This window comes from Cupressus sempervirens, chromosome 11, assembly GCF_028749045.1.
Source record: "Cupressus sempervirens isolate cs-2001-9-10 chromosome 11, ASM2874904v1, whole genome shotgun sequence".
Lineage (NCBI taxonomy): Eukaryota > Viridiplantae > Streptophyta > Pinopsida > Cupressales > Cupressaceae > Cupressus > Cupressus sempervirens.
In genome coordinates, this window is record NC_143128.1 from 10,740,726 (window position 1) to 10,763,071 (window position 22,346).

The following is a 22,346-nucleotide window of genomic DNA, read 5'->3' on the forward strand; positions in this document are numbered from 1 at the left end:
AATGTTGGTTGGATCCTTGGTTTTAGTCTATTGCATGAAAACCTTATGGCTGTCAAGTTTTTCTTTTTAATGGTTGTACTCCAATTTTCAAGAATGGACTGAGAGAACAATCAAGAGGAAGAAAAAGATTCACATATTTTTCAGCCTCACACAAATCTTTTTCACTATCTTCCTTTGGAGGAATCAATGCAGTAATTTTTAGAGGAAACATCACATGAGCAATCAAAATTTCAAGAAATTCAAGGTATGGAAACCTTTATTGGCATTTCATCTACCTTTGTGAAAGATGTTAATTTGAAAAATGTAGAAGGAGATTTTAATTTTGCATTTATTTTTCCTCCCATGCATATATCTTTCACAGATGAGATGAGATTTAATTTGGTCATGTTACTTTCCCTTCAACCAAATATGCATTCATCTTTCAAAACATTGACTTAGAAAGGCTCATACTTTCTCTAGCCTATAAATGGTCACATCTAGTTTTTAGGTTTTGTCCTCCATTGGAAATAACCATTTCCATTTTGCAAATTTTGGCTTGAGTTTGTTTTTTTTTTTTTTTTGGGTTGATGTTTCCCTTCAATAAAGTTGTATCATATTTGAATTTTTCCTTTCCCTTAAGTCAATCCATGTTCTGAAATTGTCCAAGTTCAAATCCAAGTTTCAATTCTAAATCTTAGCATGCAGTTTCAAAAGTTCAAATCGAGACAGATGAAGATGATCGCCCTATACATTCCTATGACTTGGGAGATGGATGGATCTTTCCAACTAAATTTGTGCTTGGCCTATCTTTAGCCTTGGAGGAGGTCTAAATCATATGTGAAATGCAAGAAAGGAGGCTGATGCTTTTGCTATCATTGTTGTTTGTAAGAAGAAATATGAATCTAGAGAGGTGAAGTATATGCTAGATTTTGGAAATCATAAGGATATTCTGACTTCTTTTCTCAAACATGGCATAAAGGTTGAAGAGCAACAAGAAGGCACAAATAGATACTGGTTAGGAGATTTTCATTTGACTTTGTACCTAGTAAAGACTTTTGAGGAGAGAATACTCAAGGATTGTCTAAACACCGATCATAAACAAGTTTGGAAGGATCAAAGTAGAAAAACACAAGGAATCAGAAAGTGCAGTTAGAAGATTGTGACAATAATGGATACCACTTAGAATTGCCCTAATATTTCTTATCACAAAAATAGAAATAGTGGAATGATGACTCTACATTCAATGGATAAAGCACTGGATTACAGCAACAGATAGAGATCTTGGAGTTCTCTACACCCTGGCATAGTGTGCAGCCCCCAGAAAGAGCCAATGTTATCTAAGCTTTTGAAGCCCTAAACTTTTTTCTCTCCAACTCAACTATGTTAGAAATATAAAAAAATGGTAAGCTTTTAAAGGTTATCATTTATAAATTATTTTGTATTGTATAATATTTAATTCTTTAAAAAGATTAAATATTATCATTTTTAAATGCAAAATAATTGATTATCAATATGACATTAATCTCTCACATAATAATTCTAAGAGAAAGTTGATAAACATGAAATGAGTTAATTCCTTAAGAATTAACATTAATATAAAGTGCAAAGTAATTATTGCACTTAATATTTAAAAAATCAAAGTATGAAGGTGGAAATTTGGAAGTTGAGGGATAAAGTTAAAAAAAAAGAGAATTTAAAATAATTAATACTTTAAAAGAATTAATTATTACTGTACTTTAAGGAAAACTTGTACAGGGAGAAAGAAATGGGTTAAAATGGAAAAAGAATGTAAAATAATTATTTTTTATATAGAATTAATTATCATTGTAATGAGAATATTGTTTTGGTAAGAAGTTGGGGTAGTTGCCAAACTTCTTTGCAAAGTTATTTAATGAGGGAAAACTGAATTGTGAGGGGTTCTGGTTCTTGTTCTTCTTGGGTTGAGAAATGTCTGTACATTTCTCAAGATAGGGAAGGCATTTTCATTTTGAGGATTTGTAACAAAGAAGAAAAAGAATAGAGGATATTTATTTGACAACTTTTTTTATGATGTAAAGGCAAATAATCATATGGTTGTTTGCTAGTTTATTTGAAATAAAGAGGGATTTACTTTGAAATCCTATGGTTTTAATTTATTTTCCTTTTGATGGAAGTGATCCTATGATCACTCTGGTCACATTTGAAATAACTTCTTGCTCTCATTTATTAAGGTTTTGGTGTGTGATAAAATCTTGAGGTTTTATTCATCTAAATACGCAAAATGAATATTATAGTTCATTTCATTTCTTTGTAGATAGGAAGATTGATTAGATAGCCTATGTGCTATGTATTTGATTTCCTTTCCAATTGTTTAATTTAAGGTTCACATTCATATCATGTTGATGAATGAATGTTAGTGTTCCTTCTTTGCCTTCTAGTTAAAGGCATATCAAAAAATCAATTATTTTGAATCATAAGGAGGGAGTTGTACCTCTATTTCAAAATTTAGAGAGCACTTGACAAGGTAATTGCAAGTGACTCTATCCTTAGTTCTAGAGTTTTTCTTTCTTTTGGGTATTCAAGAGTTAATTGTAAAGCTATTTTTGGAGAAGACAAACTTGTTTACTAACAATCTCGATAAAATATTTCTTTTGAGCTCCTTGATGTTTCTGGACTAGGCCTTGATATTTGCAATGGTGTGGCATGAGTGGTTGACCTTTGAAGAACTTGACTACTAGTAGGAGTCACATAAACTAGTAAGGTAACCAGAGTTTGGATGGCAGTTTGTTCCTCTGGAGTAGTAGTCACCTTCAATTCTTCAAACTTGTCAACTTGTCTCACTTCCTATTGAGCTTCACCTTGAATTTGTGGAATAGGTATATGACTAGATTCTGAACCTAATTTGACTTATGTTCCATCTTTATCAACTATAACTAAGGATTGCTTAGTTGAAATGAGTGGCACTAGAGACAATGATACTAGAGTTTGAATAATAACACTTAGTTATTTAGTGCTTGCACTTTGATCTTTGGTCTCTCTAGTTGTAGGGGGCACATTGGATGTGTCAATTTGTTTCTCCCCTACTACTACCACTTCTACCTTTTCAATTTCATTAGTTCTCACCAATACATAATTATAGCATAATTTTTTTGCCATGGTGGAGTCCTTCAATATCTTCTTCAATTCATCATCAATCAAAGGATTGATGTTCTAAGCAGAATTATTAGGAACATCTTTGATTTGTATTGAGTCTTGTTGACTGACATGTTGTACATGTGGAGGATTGTCATTTGGTACTTGTACATCTTGTACATTTTGTACCTCTTGCTGCTCCTCTTTAGTTGTGGATTCTTCTATTGATATTGCTTCCTCAATGTCTGCCACACTACCATCCTTTAGTAATTCCTCTTGTGTTGCTTCTATTGTCACTTTTTTATCTTTCTTAGGACCTTTCATTTCTTGCTCACCTTTATCTTTTATTGCAAGAGTAGATGACCCATAGATTGCTTTCTAGATTTGTGTACTCTTGGTCAACACATCCTTAATATTCTTGTTCAATATATGGAAGGCTCTATATTTCGAGGCAAATTTTGACTTGTGCTTTTCCATAGCCTTGGTAATCTTCCTCTTATCCAATTCTGGCATTACTTGGGCTAGAGTGGATTCCTTGATATGTTTCTCTATTTGTAAACTATATTATCATTCTACCCAACTCGATCATTAGACTCTTAGGTAGGGAGTAGGCAATCTCAATAGGAGTTGATTTGAATGTAGCCATCATCACATATATGGCTTCTTCAATGGTGTTTTGTTCAACCTTTCCTAATTTATCAAATCTATGTGTGCAAAACTAGATTAATATTATCACACAAATTATCTAAGTTAGAGGAGGGACTGTGGCTTACCGACTTGAATTGACTCATGTCATTAGATTTTTTCTTCTCCTCATCTAATATAGCCACTGGAGTGTATTTTCTCCTCACATATGTCTTCTTGGCTAGCTGGCTTAGCTCTACTAAGGATATAGTACTCTTTCCTTTAGCTTTCTCAACAACCTTAACTTGCTTGGTAGTTGTCCTTGTGCTAGACCTGGTAGTAGGTACTATTGGCTTCTATTGTGTAATTTTCACAAGTTTCTTCTTGGGTTTCTCCACTTCAATCTCCTTATCATTTCTCTTCTTATTCTCAGTAGGCTTGGGTGCTTCATCAACTTCTTTTCCTCAACACCTTCTTCATTTACTTCGTCATCTTCTCCTTGTCCTTGAGTGAGTGCCAAAGGGGCTTGGACTTGTTCATCCTCTTCTTCATCTTCATCTTCTTCTCTCCCTTCACCAAATCTCTCTTTCATCTTCTTCACAAGTTTATTGTTCTTCCTTACCATAGTAGTTTTCATCAAGTCAGTTGTAATTATGGACTTGGCTTCCTCATAGTTTCCAAATGAGGTGGCACTTTTATCTATTTCTTTTGCCAATAGAGTTTTGATAGTTGCAAATGCCTCATCAACATTGATTTCATATGGCAAGGGATAAAGCCATCTGACCTGAAGAATAGTTGCTTGCACATATGTATAACCTGTATCCAATAAGAAGCAAACATCATTGTAATGTTTCTCCACTAATGACACAGGAATCCTTAGTCTCTATTTCATGGATTTCTTAAAATCCTCAAAATAACTAGTCATTACTAACTCAAATTTATCTCCAAGTTTCTCTATGAATTCTACAATCTGAACTGTAATAGACCTATTTTTCTTCCAAGCAACTTTTCCAAATGTAGGAAATGTGTTCTACACATAAAATAATTTACAAACCAATAAAGAACCAAATTTGCAAGATGCACCCTTTGTTTTCCATATTGCCTCCAAGTTTTTAGATTGTTTTTGAAGTTGCAACTTGGCAAGGTCATAGGTGTGGTCTCTCTTCATTATTTTGTATCCCAAATATACAGCCATTTAAGATACATTATTTGGTCTGCTAGATTGAAAGAACTTATGAGCTATCACTCTCACATAAAATTCAATTAGGGGGTCTGAGATGAACCTATAGACATTCTCCTCTTGTTCCATACTACACCTATATTCATCTAAATTATCTCCTTTCAATCACTTCACATGCTCTTGGATCTATCTAGGGTAGTGTAACACACCTTTGAGATAAAATATAATAACAATAAATAGAAATAAATTACAAAATAGTTTATTGCTAAATAAACTATATCATTACATGATGAAAGAAAATAAGAAATTATTAATATATTTCCTATATAAGAAACTCATATTTATTTCATGAAGTATCCTAAATAAAAAGAATCCATATATATATATAAAATCTTATCTTAAAAAATTATCAATATTAATGAAAAAGTAGTAATAAAAGAAATCAAGATAATAATAAAAAACCTATAACTAAATCTATCTAATAACATATTACTATCCCATTATAATCATTGTAGATATTATTTTGTCCTTGACATAAGCTAATAGTTTCTAATTCCAAAGGACGTGACTAGGTAGTAAACATGTGTGTGTGTGTGTGTGTGTGTGTGTGTGTGTGTCTATATATATATATATATATATATATATATATATATATATATATATATATATATATATATATATATATATATATATATATATATATATATATATATATATATATACGTCTATATATATATATATGTATGTATATATCTATATATATATGTATATATGTATATATATATGTATATATGTATATATATATATGTATATATATATATATATATGTACATATATATATATATACATATGTACATATATATATATATATACATATGTATATATATATATATATATACATATGTATATATATATATATATATATACATATGTATATATATATATATATATATATATAAAAGTTTGGAACCAAGCAAGGATACGGAGGAAAGAGAAACCAATTAAATAAAGAAACAATCATTATGTAGCAGAGATAATAATTTTGGAAGAGTCATATTATTTTCTTATCTCTTAGCAACGTGGATGGGTGATTTACTCCATCAAAGGCCAAACCAACACACAAACATGACATCCATATTATAGACAAAAGTAAGGATTATGAAGGAGAAGATTCACATAGTGTCTGAAGCACCTACAAATCACCATTCATAGGAGACAAAGCTAATATCGAGTACATAACAGACATGGTCAACACACACTAAAGAATAAGAAAACAACTCTTAGACACTATCATCACATAAGAATAGAAGATAGTGGAATCTAAAGGTTAATACAGGGGACAGAGAAGTATAAGATTCAGTCTAGCAAACAACAATCAACACATAGTCAAATTGGAGAGAATAAGAAACACAATAAAATCAACATTTGGTGCAGCATGTGTAGAGGAGTATTTAGAAAGAAGAGTAAAATATATGAAAGTGACTAAGGAAGTAAGATTGTTAACATTTGGAAAAGAAAGGATAAGAAGAGAGTAGTGTGAACGTAACAACAAAAACCTTTTTACAACATACACTATAAAATGATCAAGCCAAGAAGTACATTGCCAAAACTTTATTGCTATTGTGATAATGAACTAGTTAGAGATTTAGAGAATTTATGGAAGAAATGAAAATTAAAAGCAACACAATAGCTAGAGGGTAAAGTGAAACTAAAGGCATAGAGGAATTTTATAGTTCCTATAAAGAAAAAGTTAATCTTTGTAGAGGGCATCAATTATAGATGTTAGGTTCACCAATAGAGAACTCGTAGAGTAAGAAGGTATTCATTTTGAATGTAAGGTTTCTCTAAAGGAGAACTCTAAGACCAAGAGGGAATTCATTATGAATGTCAAGATTATGAACAGAATCAAGAGAGAGATTTTAGAGAATCTCTTAGAGACATTAGAGGGCATTCAAGAATGAATGTCAGGATCAGAGTCCTAGAGAGAGATTTTAGAGAATCTCTTAGAGACATTAGAGGGAATTTAGGAATGAATGTCAGAGTCAGAGTCCCAGAGAGAGATTTTAGAGAATCTCTTAGAAACAATATATATTCTAGTAGTCTAACATATGCATATGTCAGAGATAGTGACTTGGTAGAGGTGGAATCTCTACCAAACATTGTTACCAAAGATCCCAAAAAGGCCTGAGGGAGAAGCTCTTTCTATGACAATTACCTAATCGAGACATAGTTCTCACTAGAGGGTTAGGTGATTGGAGAAAGGATCTCCCCTAAAGAATTAGGAAGGATAGCTTGGGTAGTATTTAGATTATAATTTATTTAAATCTAATGTTGATAATATGTTTTACATGCAATTTTCAATATTGTACTGAGAAATGGTTGCAGGTTACAGGTTTCGAATCTAAGCAAAAATCAAGGAGGAAATTGGGGACATTACAGGTATGATACCATGTCACTTGGTTAATGATCCTTTTAGTGATCTTAATTGGTCCATTTTCCAACCATATGAATTCATCATGTATTCTATTAAGCACACTCTTTATCCATTTAGTTTTGAATACATTAGGGAAATCTAGGGCATAGGTCAACCCTTTCTTTTCTACAATTTTATTCTCTTCTCTTAAGACTCCATATACACAAAGTTGACTATACAAATCCCTTATCTCCATCTCTCCTATACTTCCAACTTTGCATGTGTAAGAACACCTGACATCCTGAATCATAATAACCTTTGGTGGTATCATCGATAGCACACCAGACGAGTCTCCTTTATAGGAAATTTTAGGTATTACTCAAAGTGGTGGTTGTCTTACATCATTACTAATTAATTTCACATTAAAAACTTTCTTTCCTTCCTTCCTAACACTTGCAGAAGAGATAGCTACCATATTTGATACTTAGGGTTCATGAAAATTCAAACAACAAAACTCGGCACCAGTAAAATAACTTTCCAATCTTATGAATATGTTGAGTTGCAATTGAATCAAATTCACAAATGCAAGAATCTCTTATTGCAATTTGCTTGCATGTCGTCTGCAATCACTAGTGAATGCAAATGAGTCAAGAAAGAATTATATAAACTTTAAAATTCTACAATAAATTCTTAACACTTACATAGTTGTAAGCTCGGTCAACGTAGGGTTTCCAACTCACTTGACATATGCATGATTTTCACTTTTCTCAGTTCACATAGGAAACTCGGCCAATACCACCATACCTTCATTACTCGGCAATAACTAGAATTACATTCATGCTCAATAGCAACTATGAAACCTTTCATGCTTGACACCAACATGAAAAGTAACAAAGCTATAGATTTCTTCTAGGTTCTAGCCAATATATTACATCTTAATTCATGCATATATAATCTTTTCAAAACTTAGATTCTTGGAACTAATGTAAAATATATTATTGAAATATCAATCCCACACATATCTTTTGATTTCCTAGTTGGAAGTGATGTGATCACCTAATCCATTAGATGAAGTGACCTCATCTAAACTTGATGTGTTGAAATCTTCCTTCTTCTTCCATGTCTTGTTCATCTACACTTTGACCTTCTCAACATTGACCTTTTCCTTGCCTTTATTGTTTTTATTACTTGGTGTTGGTGATCTAGTTGGATAGTTTCTACTAATATGACCAATCTTCAAACAACTAAAGCGTGTAGTCTCACTCAACCATCTATTGTACTTGCCTCTAAAATGTGTTCTAATGCAATTCTCAGGAACATGTCCATATTCTTGACAATAGTGACAAGTGTACCTTGTATTTTAATCCCAATTGTAAGATTTTTCATTTTGTTGTACCTTTGCTTGTTGGATGTCCACTTGGCATTAGATCTACATTTGTAAGATTTATGTTCATACTTCTGAAAATTGTGATAATATCCTTCAAATCTTGTTTAATGTCTAATGTGTATAATGTCCTTTCTTATTGGACTTATGACAATAACCCTTGAATTTCTAATTAGGGTTCTGATTTGCATTATTGCTCCTACAAACATTTGTTGTATGACCTAACTTTGCACAATTATGATAATTGGATTTGTAGTTCTTACCTTTTTTGTTTCATTGTTCACCACTTTTAGATGGTTCTCCTTCTTCATTTTTGGTGTATCCCAATCCAACAGTATCATTGTTAGATCTAGGAGATCTCATCAGTTTCTCAAAGTATTTGATCGCTTCACTAGGTTTATTGAAACTTTCAGCAAATTCCTTTTCTTTTCTTAGTTCATTCCTTAGTTTTTTATTCTTTAACTTCAAGATTATGATCTCAATATCTTTTCCATTCAAATCATGATTGGAAATCATCAATTGATTCATTGTATCCAATTGCATGTTAGGAATATTTTGCACATTTGATGTTTTCTCTTATAGTCTATTGGTCAGTGTTCTTTTGTCATCTTCAATAATGACTTTTTCCTCCTTAGATTTTTTCTTCTTCTTGGTCACCTCACATAGAAATACTGATTGGACTTCTTGTTCTATCTTAAGATTTCTAACCTCTTCAGTTAGGGCACAATTCTTTTCCATTAGATCTACAATAGATGCATCAAAATCACTTGAGTTTCCATTTGGAAACAATTTAGTAGTGTCCTTATCTTGATAATGAGTGCCATTTTTCTCAATAGATATATATTTCCTTCTCCTCAATGAATGTTGCAGTTCATATCTTGCTTCTATGAGTTGGTTTAGGGCAAGCTAGATTTCAATCTTCTAGTTCTCAATAGTCTTTCCCAACTTGTAGAGTTCCATCTTCAAGATCTCTCCTCAAAGTTGTAAAGCTTTCCTTTCCAAAGAACAAAGCTCTGATACCAATTGTTGGAAATAACAATGGGAAAGTAAACTCTAAGAGGAGGGGGTGGGGGGAGCGGGGGGGTGATGAATCAGTACTTCAAAACATTAACCATAAAACATTCACCATACATACATTTCATAATTTAGCATGTAAACTGAAATAGCTAACTACACATGTTCATCCATAGCATGAAACAAATAACACATAACGCAATAAATTTGTTACCCAAAAACCCTCCAATAAGAACATAAGACTGTGGGGGGATAACACCCACAAATCTTCATGACTACAACTGTAAAGTGTATCCAATTAAGGTTACAAGAAGTTTGACCATAAACTATGATCTACCCTGTGAAAGGTCTACTCTGTTAAAGGCTTACAAAGACTATTAACTCTCACTCTGTTAAAGTATTTAAACACCCTACTAAAAGTGTGCCTTGTTAGAGGACTTAAACTTGGAATAAAACAAGTACTCAGTTAAGAGTTTTACACAAGCTTGTTAAGACTACTTTGTTAAGATATTTTCTCTACATTACTTGTTAGAATAATTTAGCACCATGATCCTTCGGTTAGCGCTCTGTTGCTAGATGTTAGAGCTTGTCTTTCCTAGTATGTACTTGATCCTTCTGATCAAATATGTCTCCTCTATCCTCTGTCTAGTTTTCTTCATTCTCTCTAATTAATTTTTTAATTCATTACATTGTCAAAACCTCCATAGCCATAATTAATTCTCTCTGTACTTAGCATTCATCTCTCTTGCATCTCATTCTCTTTCTTCAAGCAATACAAACTATTTAGGGTTTGTCTCCTTAATTAAACACAAAATTTGGCTAGGGTTAGGTTAAAATCGACAGCTTATGTTGATCAATTTTTTCACTTAAAACATCCCTCAATTTGATTGGTTGCATGCACTGCATAGGGATTTGTAATATACATCTATATACATCTTCTAGAATCATAAAATAATCATTAAGTTGGCCCAAAAATGGTTTATATAGAAGTTTGTGCCATTAGAAACAATTATTTCCAAAACTATTCACTCAACAATTGAAGTCTCTAATGCTCAACATTTACTCTATCTTCAATGTTGTAACTCATCTTCTGAATGACTTAGCATACTCTGTTTACTCATCTTATGAGTGACTCAACACTAACTATCTACTTGGCACTGCCTATGTATATTACTCGACATGTATTGTCTAGCAACTAATGCTCAGCATGCCTTGTTCACTCGATTCGCACTGATTTCTCGACTTGCTCTGATCACTTGGCTTGCAGTGTAATTTTGTTGAATAATGACCAACTGTTTTGTTACTGCCTTGTCAAAACAAATTTGAGATTAACAATCTTATTCAAAACTTATCTTAAACTTTAGCAACCTTACGCACATCATCTATGATGTCTATACTACCTTCCTCTAAGATCATCTAATTCCATATGCCTTATGTTAAGCTTGCTAAAAAAAACTATATGATTGTTTCTTTTTTACCACTATTATACTTAGACAACTTTCTAAGTATACTATAGCTAAACTTTTCTTCTAACTTAGTCAGCTCAAAATTTGTGTTATATTTCCATTAATGACAACCCTATCAACTATCCTTAGCCAAGTTTCCAACATAGCCTTAGGTCTAGGTGTTCTTGTAGGCCTCATAGTTCTTTCAAAAATTAAATCTATCTTCAATACCTCACCCTTCACACCCTTTATAGGTGTTGTTCTCTTTGATATTCTTCTTGTTACTCTCTACAATGTAGCAGAAATATTTGTAGATGAGACCACTATAGTAAGTGAGTAAAGTATGTCTAAAGGTTCAAACTCAACAATAGCTTCACCTTGTACCACTATAGGGGTAGAAACCTTTTCTTTAGATTGCATAGATTCACTTTTCTTTCTACGTTCTTCCATCTACTTTTTAGAAATTCCTTCTTTCTCTACAATGTTATCAAATATTTTCTGCACCTTCTTCTTCTCAGCTCCTCCCATACCTTTTGAGATTTCTCTTGATAAGTTCCCCATCTTTCTGCATTGGGATCCTTCTCAGAAGCAAGTATTGCATCCCCATGTTATGTTAGAACAAGTGGATCTACTTCATAACCCATAAGAGTTATCCATTGAACTCTAGGTTCAATTGCCTCCATACATGTATAATGTGTCTCTACCATAAAGAAGTTGTATCTATTTTTCTCTTTGGCCATTAAAAGAGGAACTTCACACTATCCAACAAGTGAGCATTAATGATATTATTTTCTCTTTGTTTCATTATTTTGTAGCTCCCTTAAAAAGACTATGGTTGTGATTTTTGAAACTTATTAATTCTTTCCTTTTAAAATCGCATATCTTAGTTTTTAATTTTTTATCAATTATTCATGTTTCCTCCTTTTTTTTTTTTTTTTTTTCTTCTTATATTCTTTGAAATGTCTTTAATTAGCCTTGCATTCTTCATCTTACTAAGAATTAGATGAGAAAGTAAGAGATCTCATTGGTGTGTTTTAAGTGTTGTACCTAGTACTTCTTCTAGGCCCTAAATATACATGTTAGTTAAACTTACTTAGGTCTACATAGGAATATTCCCCTTTCAATGGTATTATTACATTTTCACTTTTCCACCTTAAGTGTTACTTTCACCTTTGTTGGACTTATCATATTGGCACTTTTCTACATTAGGTGGGTAATAAGTTATCACTTTATGTATAAAGGCATAATACTAAGATTTTTACATAATCTTATACTTTCTTATATCTCAACTTGGCCTATTTAACCAAGGGGTCTCCAATGAACTTAATTCTATTTGTTCCATCCAGTTGCATTCTTGACAAGAATACAATTTATTCTTCTCATATTGGTTCTCTCTTGTTATAACGTTTTTGGTCATGCCTCTATATCTTGGGTAGCTACCTCCATAGCCAAATTGTACATGGTATGAAAGATTGATAAGTGTCTTTAGATAATGTTTTGAGAGATTCAAAATTTATTTTTGGTAGATTATGTTTGGTTCCTCTATATGGATTTATATTTTATGTTAGAATTAGTCCATGGCGATGCATTTATGAGGTCGCTATTGATGCAGGAGCATCTTGGGTTTCTTAGTAATCCTGCACATTAGTTCATTCTACCTAGTTCCAATTGGGTTGACTTTGCTCACATTTAATTTTGGTATAGTTAATTATATTTGATGAGGGCCAACTTGTGGTTTCTCTATGTTCTAGAATTATTTGTAAGCCATTTTGGCAAGTATAAGTAGGTTGTTTAGGTTTAGGGTTAGGGCAGATTTTTGGGGAGAGTTCAAAAGAAAAAGAGATATGTGGATTTAAAAAGCTGATTTGGAGATCTAGAAGTTGTAGATTTGTAATTGGCCATAACCCAGAAGGCCTTATAGCTGGGCATGTATGCTGAATATTTGATGAATCAATAAATATATCCTTGTTCTCTCTTTCCTTGGTGTTGTTTCTCATGCTTTCTTCCATTGTGTTAACTCTTGCAGGGTGGCTTGGATAGCTGGGTGATGCTGAATATTTGATGAATCAATAAATATATCCTTGTTCTCTCTTTCCTTCATGTTGTTCCTCGTGCTTTCTTCCGTTGTGTTAACTCTTGCAGGGTGGCTTGGATAACTGGGTGTGCCTTTGGCCCTAGTTATTCATCCCTTGCCTACATCAGCTATCATGATCAAAGGGTTTGAATTAATTCAAATAGTCTTTAGTTTTTATCCAAATTTTTAAAAACGAAGGAAAAATATATATATACAAGCATTTGAAGTTTGCATGTGGTTGGCAATTTTAGGAGCTACCTAGGATTTTACCACACGGATTTAAACAACTCGATTCAACTCACAAAAATAGAATTGTTAATGCACATTAACATATATACTCCAAAAATTATGCAAACCTCTAGGACACTTACAAAATGCCCAACATAATATCACCTAACATTGACAAGGCGATAAGTAGAGAGTCATATCACCAAATTCATTGAATGTGTAGGAATGCAATACATTTCTATATATTGATACACTATCTTTGTATATAGGCTGATACTCAAAACAACACAAATTTTGTAGCAGACCAAATGGGAACACAAAACCTAAGATCTAAAATACTTTTACATTCCTTAACATCATACTACAACCACAAGATGATATGAATCACATTCTTTTACATCTACCAACATTGCATCAAAAGTAGGAATTGTAGAGGCTACCTACAAAGGCAAAAACTAAGGTCAGCACCCTTCACAAAGAGAATAAAATTTTTTCTTTCCTATGAAAGAACATGAGCATGATATATTTAATGTTCTAAATTTTGAAGGATACAATAAAGTATCAATGAGGAATGAATGTATTGAAACAAGGGGAATGGAGGTATCACAATCCCAATGAGAGAATCACAGGTTTGAAGAATAAAAGTAGATAAAGAAGACCTACATAAGTATTGGCTCGAAATGATATAAGGGGGCAACAATTAGGATGGATTCTTGTTACTTTTCTATTAAAAGCTTGAAGATCTACAAGAAAAGAAATATAGATAGCAAAGCTCCTTATGCTACTTTAGAGAAAGTCATTTATTTTAAACAAATAGGCTATAAGCCTAGTAATATATTAATTACAAATAGTCAATAAAAAAATAGAAAAAGAAAAGGCTCTTAGAAGCCAAATATTTATTTTTCAAGGAACATACATACTAAACTCAGAAAACTATTCTAATTCTATGCTATCACAAAATTGGCATATTATCACAATTAAACCCACATATGAAGCATATAACTTCATTGTCACTGCAAAACTACAATGGGTGAAAGTATGGTTTACTATGTGATTTGCTCTTCAAGTTATATTTCCAAGTTATTGGAGTTCAATATTGGGGGTTGGCTTACAAAAAATGAAACCTGAACATAACATCTCTTTGTTAAGTTTGGAATCCACACAAATGAACTTTAATGAGGGGAAACCAAACACATTAATACAAAAAATTAGATGAGGTATATTCCTTGTGAAGCAAGAAAACTGAAAGCTTTTTGTGGCTGCACTTGAGCAACACCCTCAAGGAAAACGATTATAGAAGTGAGTATATTGCAGCAATATACTGATCACTTTAAGGCACAAGATTTTGACAATGTGTAGGAGATCTCATCCTATGAAGACAAGTTCAAATATTTTCCTAACCGACCCTTGGTTTGATGAGGGATGCAAGGCTTCTAAAGAAAGCTTACTCAAGACATTGATGGACCACTTACCAAATTCTTGCTCCAAACATCAAGAGAAATTTTAATGGTGCCACATAAAGAAATAACCCAAATAAGTGGACTACTAGTGTTGTTATCCGACTTTTATAAAGAGGTGATATCAAATAATCGCAATAGAAAACTTGCATCAAGAAAAAAAATTGAAAACGTGTTATGTTCTGTAGCCCCTTAGGCCATGGTCTCCTCAAGGTGATTAAGACTCTTCATTTGCTCTTCAATAAAATTTTAGTTAGTTCAATGCATATGACAATTGTACTGGATATTTGTGTATATATTCTTACTCTTCTCTTTTGTTGAAATATCGTATACTAACAAAGCCACCCTAAATGCATTGGAAAATAAAAATAAATGAGCCATACAAATAAGGAGGAGAAAATGTTTTTGAAATCCAATATCAAAGCAAGGAAAAAACTATATTTACCATGGATGTGAAGTAATCAGATTTGCATTGTTGTAGTGGAGTCTAACTGTGGAACCTCTTCTAGAACTTACATAGATTGTTATGGAAAGTTTATTCATTTTATTTTATTTTTTCAACAATGAGATTAAAAGCATAACAAACTGAGAGTAAAAACATGCCAGATGATTATTTTTTAAACACTGCCTCATTGTCGACGAATTAGTGTTGAAAGAAGCTATAAAAACATATTTAAATTTGACTTTCATATTAAATTGTAGTTCTTAAAATATTGGAAATTTAAAAGTTTGAAAATTTAATTAGATGCGCTATTTAGAATTTTGATTGTGTAAGTTTTTATGTCCAAAAATCGAATGCATGGATTTCTATGTTCTTCTTTGGATTCACTTACAGATGAAATGATTTGTTTGATTTCTTCTCAAATCTTAGAAACTAATCTTGTTGGGTTTTAGTTCCACCATAACTCTTCAAAGCGAGTCAGTTTTTCTTCCAAAAGTTGTCGGTACCTATCGTACATTAATTATAGTTCTTGAAAAGAGAGGTTCTTTCAGCTTGAGATCATAAATGGAAGGACATTGAAGTTATATACTGATTCTGTCGTGTGGATAAAAGAATGCTCTTCCTTTTAAATGTATAGATGGGTAGGTTGTAGCCCAAACTACAAAAGAATGAGTTGTAGTTCTATTTTGATGTATCAAAATCTGGTTCAATACTTGATCCATATTTGGATCAATATGACCTACAATAATGTCAAATGGACCTCCTATTTTTTTAAAGTACTTTATTATCTTCCTACTATAGTCCAATCTGAAAATTAGATGCAAAGTGGTAATAACAAGTTGACAAGAAAACTAATTTGCACTTGCATGACTTTCATGAACTTCTCCATGCCTTTTCTGTTGGCATTATATTTATTAAAGGATGAACATGATTTCTTTGTTTTGTGCAAGATTGTATGTGTACGCAGTCATTACTACTGACTTATGGCTAGAGGACTTCAATGAGGATATATTGCTGCCTTCAGTAAAGCTGCAACACAAAAAATACAAGACATAGATGTCTCTGAAATTATGTTGAAGGGAACATGTCTTTTATCAAAATAATCTCCCTCACTAAGGAGCTGCTGCTTCTTATAGTTTCGACCATGCTCCAAGGATGCTGAATCATATAGCTGTAATATTAGAGGCTAGAGAAAGAGAGAACACATCCACTCCTTAAAAATGTAATATTTGCATCATAACATGCCTCTATGCAATTCCTTCTGCATATCCGCAAAAATTGGACTTTTTCAGAAAGTTCCCACCTTCTGTGGAGAGAGTATTAGATCCACTCCCATTCCTGTTGTGTGGAAATGTGGCATACAAAGAGCTCAACTTGTTTCCAAAGATAAAAATGCTGAAGATTGAGTGACAATTCCTGCAAATTTCATTCTCATTAGCTCACTTTTATTGCATACAAGTAAAAAACTATCACTTATATTTGTCAAATGCTTGTAAATATACAAAATTAAAAGAGACCATAATTTGATTAGATAATTAAGGTGTGTTAAGGAAACTACACGACAACTACAATTCATCAAGTCTTGTTTTCCTTACTGATGACAATTTATGCTATTTCTACACTGGAAAGTTGCAAACCTTGCTCACTGCTGTACAGATGACAAAAACATTTTTCTTCAATGCATTGTAATAAAATCATGCATAGATTTCAAAAAGAACACTATTGCTCAAAGATTTCTGAAAAACCAATTCAAACATAGCGGTCTGAGGGCAAGCTATAGTAACTAGTAGACACAAAACTTGCAAATGCTAATGTTCTCCAAAATAGATGTGAAAATGTGGGTATGATCACAAGTCATAAAGGTGAACAGGGAGGAGGATATTGTTTTGCTCTTTCTGAGGAGTCATATTTCCCAGTATTTTAAAGATGCGAATAATTCCCTGATTTAGTTTTTGAATATGCAACTCTACTACAAACAATATTGAAAACCCTACTACAAGATTACATTATGTAAGAGCACGGGAAGAATACTTGATATAGATGTGCAATAAAAATTAGATTTAAAAATACTAGTGGAATCTTGCTAAAACAGATGTCAACATCCCACAATGAGTATGTTTTTGTCTGCACTTCATACCTTAGATATTATATGTTCTGGCAAGAGAAGGAAATTCCACAAAACACATACTTCGTGTCAAAAGCAAATATAACTTTGTTGCCTGCAAGCCAAAAAATCATCATTGTAAATTTCAGTGTAGATTAAATAATAGTCATAGAAACAGTATGCAAATCGACAATGGAAAGATTCCCCGCAAAAAAAAATTCACCTCTATTGAAGTGTGGAGAGTACCAAAGAAAGATGGAAATATACGGAACCTAAAAAACCAGTTTCTTTTGCTAATCACCTCTACTCAATGGTAATGCATACCTATCTGCAGAAGGCTCAACAAACTTAAACATGCACTTATTAACGCAAAAGCTAAAATTCAATTTTAAGTTCCTCAAATATTTCCTTCATTTTCAGTTGCAAAACTGTTTTTCAATTTGACTCTTACCTATGTTCTGACAATTTCTTGTCTATCTGAGGTGAAGGCCTTTTCTCACGCTATTAATGTTCTTGATCTTCCTAATAAAGACATTATATTCTGGGTGTAAATGATGAGACGTGCTTTTAATATGGCTACATGAACAAACAAAGCACTTAAATATTAAAACAATCTATGGAAATGTTTATCTCATAAATAAGATAAGCCGAGGTAAATTTAATGACCTTGAAAGGATATAGCTGGCCAAAATTGATAGAAAAAATTCATCAAAATATTATAATGGAAAGGTTAGGAATGTAAATGAAGACTTTGCATATGAAAAAATGAATATACTCCCTGCAACTAGAATAAAAATCGTGGAATTCTCTAATAGCAACAGCATCTTCAAAATAATCTGCAAGAGGGAAACTACAAGCGAGAAAAAGAGAGAGCATATCAACTCCTTTAAAGGCTGCAGGAATATCTGCATGATAGCACCCCTTGTCACAACAAACTTTGTAAGCTATCATGACAATCCATGGCCATTCAAGAATCATAACATACAGAGGCCTCACCTTGTTTTTAAGCCAAAAATGCTGAAGATTTGAGTGACAATTCCTGCGAAGTTTATTCTCACTAGCTCACTATCATAGCATACAAATTTTTAAAAATATTATATTCAAAGAAATCATAATACTAGTGAATAAAATGTATTTCTACATATACTTCACACCTCAGAAATTCTATTTTCTGGCAAAGAACATGCAAAACCAGAAACATGTACCTTGTGCACAAAGCAATGGAGCTTTGTTCCCTGCAAAACACAATCCAAAAGAATTTGTCATTATAATTACCAATGTAGATTCCAAGATAAGTATTGAAACAGTCATTAAAACAAAACAAAGAAAAAGAAACACTTCCAATAAAAATTGTTATTCTTTCTTTACCTCAACTCATTAGAAATGAATGAGGATCTCATGTTACAGTAGACCCAACAAACTTAACGGGCGTTTCTTCAGGCAAAATTTGATATCCAATTTGAAGTTCCTTGAGCATATCCTTCATTTTCAGTAGCAATGCAGATCTTCTATTTGATCTCTCACTTATGTTTTGATAATTCATTGTATGTCTGAGGCAAAGGCTCATTCTCATCCTATTAGTGTTCTTAATCTCCCTAGTAAAAAAATTATAGTCTGGGTGCCAATGATGATGCTTGCTTTCAATATAGCTGCATAAACAAACATAGTGCCTAAATTTTCATACAAATCAAGGAAATACCTATTTCATAAATAAGATAAGCTAACCTAACCTTACTGGCCTTTAGGCCAAAGTGGATCAATGAACCTAGAAGAGTTTGTTTATGATTCTCTTGTTGCTGAGATTTAAGAATAAATTTCTTGAAACTTTATGTGATTAACCCAATCAAGTATTTTGTATGTAAGGATGTTTGCAGATTTATGTGTAACTATGCCTCATATTATACCATTGCTAAAAAAAAACACAAATAAAAGGACCTGCTTATTCTCTCCTTAAGTGCAGCAATTTTTTCCACAGCAGTAGTAGCATCCACAAAGAAGTCAACACTCTCTCCCATATCTTGACTCCTATGATAGTTAATGATTGGTTTCGTAGATAATACTGAGTTGGGGTAGTATACTTTCTCGTTATCACTCAACAGAAACACTATTGTGAGGATGTTCATTTCTTCCACAACCATCTGTACCATTCAAATATCAATTAGTTGTACGGTTGTATTAAAAAACCAATCTGTAACATTTTCTACTTTTTCTTTTTTTGTTATAGGTGAATCTTCACTCATTTCAGTCATTTGTGAAAGGTGAGAAAGATGACTTTTACCTGAACTCCATCAACAATACACCAATCACCCATGTCAAATGGATGCGTGATAAATACAAACACAATGGCTTCAAAGATTGTTTTGCAGGTATTTCCGAACATGAAAGCCACAAGCAGAAGGGAAGTTAATATTATAACAATAGCATGGGTGCTGGCAATGCCCAGAAGTACCAAAGAGAACATTACTATGATTATAATCACAACTGCATTGATGAGTCTGTGTAGCTATTTAACTGTAGTTTTGGAGTCATTAAGAGACCGGGAAAGTAATTTTCTTTCTTCAAAAACATTCATCTGCCACAAAAAAGATACATTAGTCAGTATGTCCCAAGAAAGAGCTAATAGAACTAGATAATCAGTATTGCCTAGTTTAACATATTTTGTGCTGCTTTCGTTGGAATAAAACAACAAAATTAGGTCAAAAGAACATGAAATAAGCAAAACGTTCTGAACAAAACTATATCTAGCTATATGTTGGGAGTGATATTTAAAAGCAATATGGAACTCATTTGAAATAGCATACCACCCAGTTTGCAAGAGATGATTCAGTGATCCTTCCTGTATCTGTGGCTCCTGTAAATTGGGGAAAGACTCTGCTCACCTCTATTTTCCTCATTAACTTCAGCAGGTCATCTTCCTCAATATAACTGCAAAAGATGGGACTCTGATTTAACTAAGGAAAAAAAATTCTGAAAGATATTCATTTTCCCAGAAGTAAATGAACCATGAGCTGTGGATTTTCCTGATATTCTCTGGTTCTATTTATGCTAGTAGGTTCATGCCTTTTCCTTGGTGCTTTTGTAAAAGTTAGGTGTACGAGAACAATGGCATTAGCACCAAAGTGATCATACAATACAAACTGCTGCACATGATGCTTAGCACAGCCGTTTTGGTATTAGTTCATGGTTTAATTACCAAACACATGAATGGGTACATGGTCAGACTGCAGTATGGTTAGGAACTGGGATACCAATTTCCAGCCCATAGTAGTGATCAAGAGTGCTTGTGGATCTTATTATGTGAGGATGCCAGTTTAAATGGCAACGGCGTTCTGTTAAGACATAAATAAATTGCCATAGTATTGCCTGCTACAAATTTTTATTGGAACAATCCACCAGAAACTAGAATTGGCATTATCTATGGACTATTAAATGTTACCTTTCTAATTATTGAATAACAAAAACAAAGCTTAGTACGGCACCTCATTCTATGAAAAAGCTTATGTGAGGTAAAGGTATTACTTCAAGTCAGTGGATGCATACTCTGTGCCACGCTTAGCAACATTTTCAAACATCCTCTTTGCCTTAATTGCTGCTTGACGTTCACTATCAATCTTCCGATCAAGTTTATGGTAATTCAAATACCTGTCAATTATGTTAGCGATTCTCGAATGCCTGATATTTTGGATTCATCTCTTCATTTTCCAAGCAGAGACATTCCTCTGATTCAGCTTCTGCAGTTGTTTAATAGTTATCCCATTGGTACCCCCTTCCTCTTTGTGCTCTGCCCTATCATTATTCCTGTTATCAGGAGGATCTATTTGAATTTCTACGTGTCCTGCATTGTTCATATAATTTTTATCTGCTAGAGCAGAGGATTGATGGATTTCCATCATTGGGGGCGGAGATATAGTTTCAAGCACATATTGATGGAATATGGACTCCTGAATTCTGTCAAAATATGCTTTCACATGAAAATTCAAATCCAAAATCTTCACCAATAGTGTCTTGAATAGCCATAGAAATGAGGTTCACAGAAGACAAAGTAGAAATGTCCCTATGTAATCCAACAGGTTTTTATTCTCAGTAGCTCGCTCCAATTGATAGCAAAAATTGACCAAAATATTAGAATGTAAAAGAGATCACAAATATAAAGAGGAATTTGCAGATGAATAAGAAGTAAAACCCTATCCCCAACAACAATAACAATTATGAAAATGCATTTCCATTGAGAAGGACAATTATGAAAAATGAGAGTGTGGAACGGTTACTACCTTTTTATCAAATATGAGATACCAAGCGAGCAAAACTAAGCCGAACTAGAGGCAATTCTTCGCACTACTCCTCCATAGACAAAGTAGAGGACCCTCTTTCTCAAAATGAAATTTCTCTCGATTACGAAAACCCCCACACGAATTATCCAGCCAAAAACGAGTCTCCCGGAGAAAACAAGCAGAGCCATCGAAAACCACTTCCATGACTCTAACCCCCAAATGAAACGTTTCTTCAGAGGCGCAGCTATGAGGCTTGAAAGCAATCCTGCTATAAGAGCCAATAAAGCTGCACATTCCACAAAAAGCCATTTGTCAAATCCGAAGTGCTTGTAATTTGGACGAACCTCCTCTTCTTTGATAGGACCAAATTTTTCTTCGACATCAGCAGCTGAGGGAGATTTGTTCAGATTCCTTTCAGCCATTCTCGTAGATTTTTCCATCGTATTATATATACCTCTATATATATTACGCCGAGAGTAATTGTTCTGGAGCCGCCTATTTTCCTTTAATCCCAAGGTTATTTTAATCACAGTTGGGATTTATGAAAATGAAAATAGGTGCCTCGAGAAGCGTAATATATATAGAGGTATATAAGCTAGTGGCAATCGCGGCACAACAGG

The 22,346-nt window shown here is 33.0% G+C and overlaps 1 protein-coding gene across 1 annotated transcript; it reads right to left on the reverse strand.

The window, feature by feature from the left end:
* Positions 1-18,603: 18,603 nt before the first annotated feature.
* LOC149527979 (mechanosensitive ion channel protein 6-like) lies at positions 18,604-22,148 on the reverse strand. Its single transcript, XM_089807963.1, has 9 exons — positions 21,852-22,148; positions 21,169-21,459; positions 20,975-21,066; positions 20,257-20,380; positions 19,993-20,027; positions 19,734-19,884; positions 19,391-19,593; positions 18,861-19,104; positions 18,604-18,690 (listed from the first exon to the last, which is right to left on the reverse strand). Exons 1-9 carry the CDS (start codon positions 22,146-22,148, stop codon positions 18,604-18,606), a joined length of 1,524 nt encoding a protein of 507 aa, XP_089664089.1.
* Positions 22,149-22,346: the final 198 nt, after the last annotated feature.

Excerpts from the sequence above, each read along its gene's own strand:
- LOC149527979 (XM_089807963.1), bottom strand. The coding sequence starts at position 22,148 with ATGGCTGAAAGGAATCTGAACAAATCTCCCTCAGCTGCTGATGTCGAA. Across the intron at positions 21,067-21,168 it reads AGAAGCTGAATCAGAGGAAT|ATTGATAGTGAACGTCAAGC; the intron begins GTCTCTGCTTGG and ends CTTGATCGGAAG. Across the intron at positions 20,028-20,256 it reads CATCTCTTGCAAACTGGGTG|ATGAATGTTTTTGAAGAAAG; the intron begins GTATGCTATTTC and ends TTTTTGTGGCAG.